The following is a 14,117-nucleotide window of genomic DNA, read 5'->3' on the forward strand; positions in this document are numbered from 1 at the left end:
AGTAGTCCAGCCTAGAAGTAACAAAATGACGGGTTTTTCAGCATCATTCTGAGAGAGGATGCTCCTAATCTTAGCAATATTACGGAGGTGAAAGAAGGCGGTCTTAGAGCTCTATTTAATATGATGGATAAATAACATGTCCTGGTCAAAGATAACGCCGAGGTTACAGTCATACTGGAGGCCAAAGTAATGCCGTTCAGAGAGAGAATATTATCAGCTATTCTAGTTCTGAGATGTGTCTGACTAATGGCTCTGTTTCTTCAGGCTTTATGGATACGTACAGCTGGGTATCATCAGCACAACAGTGAAATTTTATGCCATATCTCTGAATGATATTTCCTAGAGGGAGCATGTATAAGGTGAAGAGGATCAGCCCGAGCACTGAACGCTGTGGAACCCTTACGTAAAGAGGAAGGCAGCACTGAGATCCAGCAGAACAAATATAGAGACAAGTCCGTGGTCTGATGATTTTAGGAGGTCATTCGTAACTTTAAGCAGTGCTGTTTCTGTGCTGTGATGGGCTCTGAAACCAGACTGAAACACTTCAGACAGACTGTTCCTATGTAGGTGATCAGTTAACTGTTTAGCAACCACCCTTTCAAGGATCTTAGAAATAAACGGGAGGTTGGATATCGGTCTATAGTTTGCTAAGATGTCTGGGGCAAGTGAAGGTTTTTTAAGTAAATGTCTGATAACAGCAGTGTTAAACGCCTGTGATACATAACCTGTTGTTAAAGACAAGTTGAGCTGATCTAATATGGAAGCGACAGTCAGAGGAAAGACGTCCTTGGGTTAGATTTATTAATACTGGAGGTTAGCGCAGGGAGGTCTAGGGGCAAGAAGCTGTCCAGAGGTGGATTAGGACTAAAAGAGGTTTCTAAAGATGGCAGTATAATGGTTATCGTGGAGAGATCTTGATTGATTTTTTTTCTCTAATCTTAGTGATTTTATTGGTGAAGAAACTCATAAAGTTTTCACTACTAATTAGGAACACAAGGCTCAACAGAGCTGTGACTCTTTGTCAGCCTGGCTACAGTGTTAAAGAGAAAACATGGGTTGTTCTTGTTTTGCTCTATTAATGATGAATAATAAGCTGTTCTGGCTTTATGAACAGCCTGTTTATACATCAGTAAACTATCTCTCCAGGCCCTCTGGGATTCAACTGAGTTAGAGGAGTACCACTTCCTCTCCATCCATCTTGAGACCTGCTTCAATGTTCGGATATTTGAATTATACCACGGAGCTAGCCTCTATGATTTGTAACCTTCTTTTTTAGTGGGTCTAAAACTGTGTGTAGAGTGGCTGCAGTGTTGTTGACAAATCAGTCAATTTCTACAGGAGTAATATTTAAATCAGTGCGCTCTGTTGTACTGGTACATGGTGCTGAAGGGAGTTGTGATGGGATTGCCCTAAATCTGTCTACAGTATTCTCAAAGAGGCATCTGCTATGGTAAACCTTTTTGTCGTGTGCTGTTGGGTCTGTTAGAGTTAGTTCAAAAGTTATAAGTGAGTGGTCTGAAAGGAGATGGTTTTGAGGGGCAGCTAACTAGACTGTTCTAGGCCGTAGGTGAGAATGACATCAAGGGTGTGATTATGACAGTGTGTTGGTTCATTTACCATCTGAAAGAAACCTATTGAATCCAAGAGTGAATTAAAGGCTGTCTGTCAGAGTCGATGTCCATATAAATGAATCCATACACAACAATTAATAAAACTGGCTTTTCTGACTTCCAGTTTTGGTGAGACAGGCTAAGAGTGAGACTCTCAAATGATAGTTTTAGGTTTGGGATTAATCTGAAGACTGGAGTGGTAGATTCCTTCCACATGATAGTTAATATAACTAGACGGAGTTGATTCATTTAAACTAACATACTCTTCATCCTGTAACCAACTCAGTGAGACAAAATATATTATATACCTCCTGGCCTCGACCCTGGGTTGTCATGGGGTTGGCTGTCTAATAAACTTGGCTATATTGGTAGAACTAAGAGCCGCACAACCCCACGTGCCGTCTCTCCTAATAAGGCCACGTTTTCCCCAGAAAAAAAAGTGATGGAACCAGAATTAACTTGTACCAGAATGATAGGAAGAGAAAAGTATGGAGAAGGAAAGAGACAGCTCATGATACCAAGTATACCCCACATCATCTGTCAAACATGGTGGAGGCAGTGTTATAGCATGGGTATGTATGGCTGCCAGTGGAAGTGGGTCACTGGTGTTTATTGATGACCTGACTATTGTTAAATGAATTCTGAAGTACTTAGGACTATACTCTCTGCTCGGATTCTGTAAAATGATGAAAACTGATAGGGCGCTGCTTCATATTGCAGATGAATAATCACCCAAACCATACAGCAAAGGCAACCCAATACTTGTTCAAAGCAAAGAAATGGGATATTCTTCTCTAGCCAGGTCAGTCACCAAGCTCTTCACTTACTGAAGACAAGACTAAAGGCAGAACTACAAACAAGCAAGAGCTGAAGGCAGCTGCAGTAAAGTTCTGGCAAAGCATCTCGGCATTTTGTCATGTTGATGGGTTCCAGACTTCAGGCAGGTCATTGAATGCAAAGGATTTTCATCCAAGTAATAAAAACAGCCCTTATTTGTAATTATGTTAGTTAGTTCCATAATTTATGAGCCACCAAAAATGGGGGTGGGTGTATGAAAATGGCTGTAATTCCCAAATGGTTAAAGCCACACTTTTGTCAAACCCATTAAATTAAACTTGCAAGTCTTCACTTTGCTCACATCTTGAGTGTTTCATTTCAAAATCGTTGTGGAGGTGTACATAGGCCAAATGCCAAAAAACTTAAACTTGTTCCAATATACATGGACCTAACTGTATATCCACCTACCACTGTGGAAAACAGTCATGCGTCATCAGTGCACAGGCATAGTCAAACTGTATAGTTAGGCAGATACGTAAGATGAGCGGCAGCAGGTCATCAGATGGGCCTGCTACAACCACAGATGCCGTTTTTGTCTGACCATTTGATTTGTGTGACCATCTGATTTATTGATCTTATTGATTGCTTTTGGGATTTGAAGAGATTTTCTACAAATACAACAAAAATGCTAAAATAACTAAAATCATTTAGCTCCAATCTTAGCTTTAAAAGTGGTATTCATAATTCATACGCTGTTGTCATTTAAAAGAATAAGCAGCATTTTAAAGGTTGTCATAATTCAGGTGGAGTTAATATTGATATGAAATATTGATTTGCAAAGTAACTATAGTTTTCAGATAAATGTAGTGCAGAAAAAAGTAAATATTATGAAATATGTTCTCCACCAGGACTACGACCTGAGTGTTCTACACCGTGGTCTGGACAACCGACCTGAGGTCTTTAGGAACGACGTGGTGCCAAGCTTCATGCCAGCTCCTCAGTATCGGCCACGCCCTGCCAACCCAGAGGAAATCGGCAACTTCATTGATCATGTGAGTAAAGACCTCACATAAGCTAAAATCTAACATGATTAAAATAGATCTATTGTTGTGTGAGGTTGTTTTGGGGAAAAAATTAAATGTTCAAAATCACTCGACTCACGTTGACATATTTGCTATTCCATATCCTGCTCTAAAGCATTTTCAGTAATCTCACAATGATATAGTTCACTTTAAATAGCAAAACTTTCATTCAGTTTTATCAGCGCATATACACAAATGAATATATCTTCTCTTACAATTTCTGGTGAACATAAACTGTAAAATTGATTTCATCCCCATGTCTTGCTCTGGTGTCATAAGTGACACTTGTTGTATCATCCTTTTTATCTTCATCTTAACTAGATTCTGCATCAAAAACAAAATTTCAGTAAAATGAGAATATATACCCTTGCTTCTCTCTCAGAACTTAAAGGCAGCTGACAATGACCCGACAGCACCCCCCTATGACTCACTGTTGGTGTTTGACTATGAAGGAGGTGGCTCTGATGCAGGAAGCCTCTCTTCTTTGAACTCGTCAAGCAGCGGAGACCAGGACTATGATTGCCTGAATGAATGGGGACCTCGTTTTAAGAAACTGGCCGACATGTTCGGAGGAGGAGATGACATGCTGTAAATGTACCAGAGAGTAAACCGTTTTGATAGGTGGATGATTGTATGGCTGACTGAATACTGGACTGATGTAAAGCATGAATTAACAATAATGAATGCATCCCAAAGAAACCACTCTCATTTAGACATCAGTAAGCCTACATGTTTCATTCTATTTGTGGGGATGTTGGTTTGCCTTTCAGTTCAGTCCTAATAACAGTTAACAGCTACTACTCATAATACAAAGGATGAGTTTTGTTTTTTATACATTAGTTCCCCATTTTGAATGCTTAGAGTCCGTCTGCCTTGACTTGATGCTTTTTATTATACTGATTTATGGATTTTGTGCAGTTATGACGGATTATGCCGGATATGGGCAGATATGCCTGTGTTGCAGTTGCACTGGTAACATATCATTTGTGCTTTTGTCTTTTTTATTTTATTTCTATTTTTTAATTTTTATTTTTATGTTTTTTGCTGAGGTTGTACTACTGCTTCAGTGCTATATCTTTGTATTTCTGTTTGAGGAATGACAAATGGTGAAAAAGTGAAATACAGGCAGTCAGTCAACGTTGCACACTGTCGATGTGTGATCAGGGCTTTTTAAAAGCTTTATTAAGTGTTAAGTTGACATCTTTATCACGTTGTAATGTCAAAATCCTTTTTTTAACCCCCCCCCCCAAATGTGCTATAAAAATGATTAATTTGATTTTTTTTTAAATAAAATTCTTTATAGGGTAGATTTGTGAGTGGTTGTTTTTCACTAATGGAACTAATGGGACATACTAATGGACTAGACATACATTAGATAGTCAAAGGTGGCTTTGTTAAGCTGGTTTTGTTACAGTCGGTGCACAGTCAAGTTCTGAGATTAAAATGAGTCAAAACTGACTGAGTAAGAAGGATGACATGGGTGGGATGACTTCTGTTTCTTTCTGTTCTTTTTGGTCTGGTGTGGAAAAGATTATCTGGCATAGTTATGTTTGAGTATTCTGCAGAAACAAGTTTCTAATTTGAAGTGACTGAATAGGAAATATAAGAAGTTTGACTTTTTTCCCCATATTCTTACAAAACACTGTTTGCTTTTTGTAGTCTGCTGTCAGTGAGAAAATTTGAGTTTTGAGATTAGTCACAAATGTGACTAAATATGCAAGATAACATAGTTTGGCAATAAGAGAAACTATATTTGTCACACATCACCACAACAATTTGTGCTGGAAACAGACTTGTTTTCTTTCATGAAAATGGGGGGAAAAAAAACAGAAGTCAAAATATATTATAATTCGTAATCAGTCGATTTTAAGTAATTCTAGACTGAAAGCATTATTTTGCACATTTCTGTAACACAACTCAAAGTTCTTGATGTAACTCACTGAAAACAAGCCAAAAGGTATCTTTTTGTGCGGTATGAAAATGGAAAGAAATAGAAGTCAACCAGTGTTGCACAAAATTATGTTCTCCAGGGGGATACAAGCCAAAAGACACATTTTTGAAGAATGCTTGTGAAAGTCAAACCATGTTTACACTCATATTTTAGCCAACTCTGACTACTTCTAAGCCCAAGACTTGATTGTGCACGCTTCTGTAAGATGACTACTCTCAAAATGCTGAAACTCAGGTATTCTCACTGAAAACAGGCCAAAAAGTAAATAAACTGTTTACAGTTGCAATAAAGAGAAAACAGCAGTCAAACCACGTTTTCTGTCTACTTCGGTCACATTTGACTAATTCTAAATAAATAATTACATCAGAACTTTGATTGTACTTCTGTAAGATGATGATAATCTAAAAAAGCTGAAACTCATGTTTTATAAGTGAAAACAGACCAAAAATTACTATTTAACTGTTTAAAGTCAGTCAACTTTGACTAATTTTAAGCTAAAACCTTGATTGTGCACACTTCTGTTAGAAAACGTTACTGAAAATACTGAAATTAAAATAGGCCATAAAGTATCTGTAATGTGTTCAGCTGGAAAGGCTCAAAAGGGCATGTGAAAAATGTTTGTAATAAACTGAAAAGACTTCAGATATTATTGCTTGAATAAATGGTATGGTATCTCACAGAAGGCATCCTATGGCTCAATTAAAGTAGTTGGAATATAGTTTCATATATTGCTACTGAACTACAATATTTATTATCACCATCAGGCATAGTTTTATTAACTTTATTTGTAAAGTGTAGGCCTAGTGTTTGTTTCCATATGAGCAAGTAACAGGTGAGGAGATTTTCCTGTGCCTGACATATCAATGACATGTAAAGGATAAATAGAAATAAGCAGAAGAAGATTAACAGCCATTCATTTTATTAAAAAAAAACAACAAAACACCCAAAAAGATGGAATTATTTACAATATATTCCACTTGTGGTTAGCTGGTGAATTTCATACTGGGCATTATCTTATCCTCAATAGTCAATATATTACGTCCACATTTATCCATTTGTCCGTCCATCTTCATCTTCTTGTCCGCCATAGTGGCAGCAAGCTAAGCGAGGAAGTCAAAGATCTTTCTATCTCACAACGTTTTCTATGAGGGTCCGTCAGGGACATTATTCAGAATTTTATTCCTCCTCCTCTCAGTTGGACTTGGAAGACACAATAAAAGAAGTTAGCAGAGCTTTGTTTTTAAATATTGAGATCTTGGCAGCAAAATCAAAGAGTGGTGCAGCTGCAGCGCCATCCAAAGGGGAAAAAAAAACTGAAGCTAAAGGGCATCATCAGAGGGTGGTCCCACAGCATGGCAACACAGGTGCAGAATGGCCTAAAAAGTCAAGTTTTGAAGATATTTTTTCTTCTTTTTCATAAGGAGCTACAGAGAAATCCAAAGAAGGAACTGGATGAAGAGAAAGCAAACTAGAGATATGCACATTATGCCATAAATATTGTCAAGCTACTATCTAGCTTCCTGTCCGGTGTTTGCGTCTGACCAAGTCATGATTGTTATGCATTGAGTTGAATAATCGAATACATCTCTGAAGGTCAGAGTTCTGCGCTATTCCGCATTCCCATATGCGGGGATTGGTGTGATATGTGATGTGGTTTACACACTGAAGGTACTTTGGTTAAGGTTTGAAAAGTGTAGTTGAGCAGTTAAATGTTACTATGTGTATGGGTTATTTGCCGTGCACTTTCTCTGTATTAAACCAAGGCCAAGATCTTTCCCTAACCTTAACACTTGTGATTACTTAAACATAGCCATAAAATGTTAATTGATGCAGTATAACACTACAAACAGATTTTATATGGCTAGATCAAATATTTTGCTGGCAACAAACCTTTTGGAATCGGGCTTGTACATTAAAATGAGAGCCCTGGTAGTTAGAAGAGGTTCCTATTTGTCTGTTTGTCCATTACTTTTTCTTCTGATGCCTGCTACAGTGTACACATATGCAAGTAAAGATGTGTGTCAGGTCCCTCACTGTCTGACTTCCTGTTTTATTTTTTAGGAATCCTTCATTTCCTGTTTGTGTTCGTTGTAGGTGTTTTTACCTTCATTGATTGTCTATTGTTTTCACCTGTGTCTCATTAGCCCTTCTCTCGGGTGTATTTATAGACCTGCCCTTCCCATTGTTTGTTGTCAGATCGTCTGCGTCCTTGTGAGTAGCTTTCCGACAATTTATCCTCGTGTAAAAACCTTCAGTCTAGTTTCTCTTCCCCGTGTTTTTGACTCCTGCCTGTGGTTTGAACTACCCTTCTTTCCTAGTGTTTTTGTATCATTGCCTGTGCTGACTGCCGTTTACCGACCTCGGACTGAATAAACCTCCCTCCAGGTCTATTTGTCTCTGGTTTGCTTTGCGGGTCCAAGCCAGTCTGTCTAAACCTGACAGTGTGTAAGAGAACAAGAACACAGTGTTTCATAGGGTGAAAGATGTGGCACAGTAGTGCAGTGGTTAGTAGTATTCACTCAGAGTTAAAGCAAGGCGTCTGGACTTTTAGTCAGTCGTTAGACACAGAGGGCCATCGCTGGCACTCAGACTACATAGGCAAATTGCAGGACTATCAGATCCTTTATTTTGATTAGTTTCACTTAGTCACACCCACTGAGGTATATGTATTTGTTCCCCACCAAACAATTTTTTCAGAACTGATGAAGCTGCTTGGATTAGCAGTGAAACGTCTTCAAGTCAATCTTCACAAGTCCAGATGCCTTGCTTTAACTCTTTGATTGAATATGACCTGGATGACTGAGAATCTCCACAGACAGCAGAGGGTTTTGGGGTCAAATGTTTTTGTTTTTTTTCTCTGCTTCCTTCCAAGATCCCAAAACATGCACATAAGGTTAATTGGTGACTTTACATTGCTCCAAGGTGTGCGTGTGTGGTTGTGTATCTTTGTGTGTCAGCCCTGTGATTGACTGGTAGTTCAGGCTATGCCTTCTCACCCGTTGTCAGATGGGATAGGCTCCTATCCCCTCAACATATAAGTGTTATAGAAAATGGATGGATGTATAATGTACACATTCTAAACATATTTTTCCCGCCACTGTGTCTAATAAATTATAAATATTGACAATGTATATAATATATAAAGACTTGGCTTTTCTAATTTGATGACTTGATACTTCTGATTACTGGACCTCTGATGCCAGTGCAGCACTTCAAACTAGTGAGCTGTAAGACATGCATATCTGTGGCAAAACAACTGATACTGAACTGATACAAAACAAAGGATTCTCTAAAACATGTTGACATAATGTTTGTTGATTTTTAAAGGTTTTCTGTCTATGCCGATCAATTGATGATTGATTTATAGAAGTGACATTGGAGAGCGTATTATATTTATTTATATAGTTTATATAATATATATTTATATGATAATGTGTATTTTATATACATATTTCCCCGCTGTGGGATCAATAGTTCATCTTATCTTATATTCCCGGCCCAGCTACTTCAATGATCGCAAAAACTGCAGAGTAACAAATAGATATCCAATAATAACGTAAAGGTTGATGGTGTAAATAGAAGTGCTGACATCTCCCAAGCAACAGAGACTGTGTACTTTTGTTCCAAAATCAGAAAATAAAAAAATGGCTTTTTTAAACTATCAATATTTGTAACAATGTTTTCAAAATGTAAATAGAGCCATTTTACTTTTATTCTTGTGTTGATAACCTAATCATGGATCTTCACATTGATCATATTCATGTTAAGGCATACTGATGTATATGTATGAGACAAAAGAAAAAATTGGGATTACTAGACTTTTTTTTCTTTGTTTTGGTGTGTTATATGTTAACAGTTTTGATAAAGGAATATAAAATTAAGATTTAAAAGCATGTAGGTACTAATTATAGTAAGTATGAAATCATCAAAAACAGTTTATTTGTTGATACTGTGAAATAACCCATATACTGGTATACTTTCCAACATAAACCAAGACAGAAACCTAGGAAAAGACTCAACATTACTCGAAGAGGCGACTTGTAAAATATAGTCACAATTTAAGCATCACTGTTCTCTGTATTGTTTGCTTCAGTTATCTTCGGCCATAGTAACTGTATCTTGGGTTTTAACTATAGCCTCATTTAGTTCAGTTAGCCCCATAGCTGACTGGATTGTGCACACAACGACGCTGGATCATGGGGGAGTCACTGCCAGTGTATGAGAGCTCCAAGATCAATGGGAAGCAGCATGGAGATTTAGATGAGGGCCATGACTAACCCCATATACAAATGACACGAAGGATAAAGACTCAGTTCACAGAAAATATATTTTTTAAACCAGATTAAATCATGGTTTAGCTTTCATTTATCAAAATTTAAAGCTGGTTTAAAATTAAGAGAGATTAAATTTAAACCTCTCTATAAACCTAAGTTTAGTTTTTAATCTAAGACTAATTAAATTTTGTTGCATCAGAACTTTAAACTGCAATTAAAACTGTGATCTAGTATGAATTTGGATTTAAACTTGAGCGGGTTTAACATTTAAAACGTATTTATTTTCATTTGGGTTAGCAATCATCTCCATATTGATTAAATCCTTTTTAATTTTGTTTTAGGCTACATCTCTAAACTTGGATTTAAAACAAAAATTAGTATCTGATTATGCAACAGAGCTCTGTATCTGCAGCTATTGCATTAGCTTAGAAAGATAAACAGCCAGTTGACACCTTGCATCCAGTCAGAGTTGAGTATGTATGCATGTATATACATATATATATGTATCTGTAGATACAGTCTCCTACAGGAGTGAAGTAAATGCTGGACAAAACATTTACGAAGCTGGCATATCATATCAAGCTGACAACTTGGTACATGTACAGAATATAAACCAAGCTCTCAACCACTTCTGGCCCAGCAGAGGCAGACAAATTGTCATGCATTGACATGCCTACATAGTACAGCTCTGAACCATATTCAACATGGCCTAGAGCAGGGGTATTGAATTAAAAGTCACTGAGGTCCAGTTGTTAAAGTTTCCTCTAAGTAAAAGGTCAGAACCCAAGTCCAGCTTGTGTCTTATAGCCTATGTCCACATTTTCATATGGTTTCAACAATATTTAATGTCACTTTTCAATGCAGGAAATGTTTAGCTGAGTGCACAGCTAGCCCTTTTGCCATAAATAAAAGTAGTCTCACTCAAATAAATTTAAGGTCTTCATTTCAGATTCAAGAAAACAGAAACATCAGAGTAATATAAATAAAGTCCAAACACAGCCTTTCTTCTCTTAAATTAAAGAGGTCTCAGCCTAAAGAATTGAAGGCCTACAATAAAAAAGTACAGTTAAAAAGTCAGCATCTTCAGAAAACAATAAATAAAAACTGGCTCTTTTAGAAAAAAATGCAAACAGAGCTTTAAACACCACCTTTTCTGTTTTTCTTTTTTAACTTTTCTTAATGAGAGAAATGGGAATGTGACTGCCCTGCCTGTAATTTAAATCTTGGTTGGAATGGAGTCAGTGCCTTTCTCATGCAGATATGTAGGTGTTTGTTGGTGAGCCTAGAACGGTACTTGTTTTTGATAATGTTCACAGAGGAAAAAGCTGACTCACAGCTGTAAGTTGATCCAAACAGAGTCAAGATGTGCAGTGCCACTTTTGTTAGAACATGGAACATACTCTCAGGCACAGTATGTAGCCAGAAAGTAGCAGAAAAAACTCACATACACCATAAGCTGAGCAGTATCAGTAACATCTGAATATCTGCATCAAGCTGTGCCAGCACATCATTTGCTAATATTTCTGATTTTCTGGTTGCTGTTGAAGCTGACATCGGGATTTGTTTGATTTTTTCGCACATCTCGTCTTTTTGTTTTCCATCAAACCATAGCGTTTAAGCACTCCTTCACAACTGTCCCATCACTAAAAGTTTTTTTTATGTTGCCCCAAAATCCAGGATACCTTTATTATTATTATTATTATTATTATTATATTATTTTGCGTGCACTCAGCTCGGATTTCAGGGGATAACTTTGCTCTAAAGAGCTGTGCTTTGTTTCGTAGTGGCGCTTCACGTTGCCACTTTTAATTATTGTTTAATTTCGGCGCATATGAGGCACACTGGTTTTGAACTGCCTGCCGGAAGAATGAACATAAATTTCTCCGTCCATTCATCTTTAACACAACGGTTTTCCGTATCAACCCTTCTTCTTTTGGAGCAAGCCATGTTGCCATCACTCTCTTCTTCTCTGCTCTGATGCGCAGGGTAAACAAACGATTTGATTGGATCGACTGAGTGAAGCTATTGTCGTATTAACTAGAGTAGCAGCGCCCGCTATTTATAGCCGCGACCGTCAGAAAAAATGGTCCATGGAAATTATCTATCAGAGAGTGGTTACGGGTCCGAACGGAACTATCACTCGGTCCGGATGCGGACCGAGGTCCGCCATTTGGTGATGCCTGATCTATCGGCTTAGATTAAGAGAAAATGCCTTCATGATTAAGTGGGAGAAATGGATGCAGTTTTGCATTCTGTTCATTGTTACCTTCTTACCGTATATGTTCTAATTCTAGAATTCTACAATGGAATACATAATGAAAATATGTATCTTTCCTTTTTTGTTTGTAAGGTTTTTGTTCAATGTAAAAAAAAAAAAAAACTTCAATAAAATTCTAAGTGACAAAAAAATAAATAAATAAATAAATTTCAGTAAGGAGCGGAAACAAAAGGTGATGAGGAAAGTGTCTTCCAACCCTACAAAACCACAGGAAGTGGACAAAGGACAAACCAAATGTCAAAGAAAAGAGATGTAGTATTACTAACACATAGCCAAGCACACAGAAATGAATGGCCAGTGGGACTGGTTGTAGGGCTGTGCCGTGCAATGACAAAGTTTACATGGTAGAAGTGTTGATTTGTGAAGGAAGGCTTAGCCATGGTGTTCCTCATGTCAGTCTCAGAGATTATAGTACTTCTGTCAGTGACTTAATGAAAGGATTGTTAAGTATGTTTCTGCCTAAGGACACTCCCCTTCAAGTCTGGATGTATCTGTGGTAATGTTATATCAAGTGGGGAGTGTGCTGCCTTTCATGTTAAATTAGTGATATAAATAAGTTAATAAATGAGCTAAAGTTGTTTCTGCCGGTTCATGTAGTGCGCTGCCACCTACTGACCTACATATTTTCAGACAGGCAGCGAGAGAGTGCTGAATACATGTTGCTGCTTAATGTCTTTCTGATACACTTTGGGCTTGGAGATTATGTGTCTGTAAGTAATTGGTGTAAATAATTATCAATTTTTTAAGAGACTACAGCTTAAGCATTCCAGGTTTGAATCCTGGTCTGTGCCCTTCTGTATCAACTTTGCATGTTCTCCCCTGTGCCCGTGTGGGTTTTCTCCAGGTACTCCCACAGTCCAAAAACATGCTCATTAGGTTACTGAGTCACAACATTAAATTCACTGAAAGGTGAAATGAATAATGTGTTAAAATGTTTTGCATGGAAACCTTGGGTTCTGGCAATGTGGATGTTCACTGACACTGTCCATCTGAGAACCTAAATGTTTCTCTTTATTCTTGAGCCTGCTAGATGCTTGCTATATATAGAAGGGCCTACCTGGAGCCAAGCAAACTGCAGTCTGGCATCACTGATCCAGGACACCTTTCACTTCTCATCTCTCATCTCATTCTCATAGGGCACAAGCCACAAGTCCAGATCTATAGCCCTAGCCTTACTCATGTGCCCTCTTTCTATGTAAACTAGCATGATATATTAAAAAAATGTCACATACACCAAAAGCTGGGCATTATCAGTAACATCTGTAGGCGCATCAATGGCCAAAGATAGGTACTTTGCACTCTGAATAGCTGCTTTAAGCTCTGCCAGTACATCATCTGCTAATATTTCTGATTTTCTGGTTGCTGTTGAAGCTGACATCGGGATTTGTTTGATTTTTTCACACATCTCGTCTTTTTGTTTTCCATCAAATAATGTCTCAGCAACAGCGTTTAAGCACTCCTTCACAACTGTCCCATCACTAAAACTTTTTTTATGTTGCCCCAAAATCCACACATGCATCATTCTCTCCATAATGTAAATATAGCCATTGATTTCCAGTAGGAGGTTCATTCTTGCACCAGTTTCTTGTAATTACTTTTTTTACATGTGACCAATAAAATTTTGGTTAAGTATCTATCTTTTTCCAGAACATAGTTTTTCAGGCTTCCAAGATACATAGCTTTACATTTCCTTTATATTACATATCCCAAAATGTCTTTCATTATATTATGCACACTTTCCCAGAACGAGTTAAGTTTATGGTACTCCCAGAAGATGTGTGTGTGATTTGCTTCTCTCTCCACATAACCGCCAAAATGTATGTTGGGAATTGTTCCTAAACTCTTCAATTTAGGTGTAATGAAGTAACAGGTCAGGGCCCTAGGTGTGAGTGTGTGTGACTGTCTCCGCAACCCTGAAGTACAAGTAGTATAGAAAATAGACGATGGATTATTATTATTATGTTGTTTTATTATTATTATGTTGCAACATAAGGGCGGCACGGTGATGTAGTGGTTAGCACTGTCGCTTCATAGCAAGAGGGTTCCAGGTCAGAATCCTGGTCTGGGCCCTTCTGTGCGGAGTTTGCATGTTTCTACCTGTGCCTGCGTGGGTTTTCTCTGGGTTCTCCAGCTTTCTCCCACAAT

General features: G+C 37.8%; 1 protein-coding gene across 17 annotated transcripts in view; it reads left to right on the forward strand.

Moving 5' to 3' along the window:
* Window positions 1–14,117, forward strand: part of LOC124066483 (B-cadherin-like) — a 119,585-nt gene that overhangs the window by 76,052 nt on the left and 29,416 nt on the right. For 14 of the 17 annotated variants that reach the window (XM_046402889.1, XM_046402890.1, XM_046402888.1 and 11 more), the window contains 2 exons: window positions 3,296–3,439; window positions 3,852–4,776. The exons of the other annotated variants lie outside the window; for them this stretch is intronic. In XM_046402889.1, the coding sequence (XP_046258845.1) occupies window positions 3,296–3,439; window positions 3,852–4,061 (354 nt within the window). In that variant the 3' untranslated portion in view covers window positions 4,062–4,776. Of the gene's footprint in view, window positions 1–3,295; window positions 3,440–3,851; window positions 4,777–14,117 lie in introns of those variants that run through there. 17 annotated transcript variants of the gene reach the window in all.

This window comes from Scatophagus argus, chromosome 10, assembly GCF_020382885.2.
Source record: "Scatophagus argus isolate fScaArg1 chromosome 10, fScaArg1.pri, whole genome shotgun sequence".
Classification (NCBI taxonomy): Eukaryota; Metazoa; Chordata; class Actinopteri; family Scatophagidae; genus Scatophagus; species Scatophagus argus.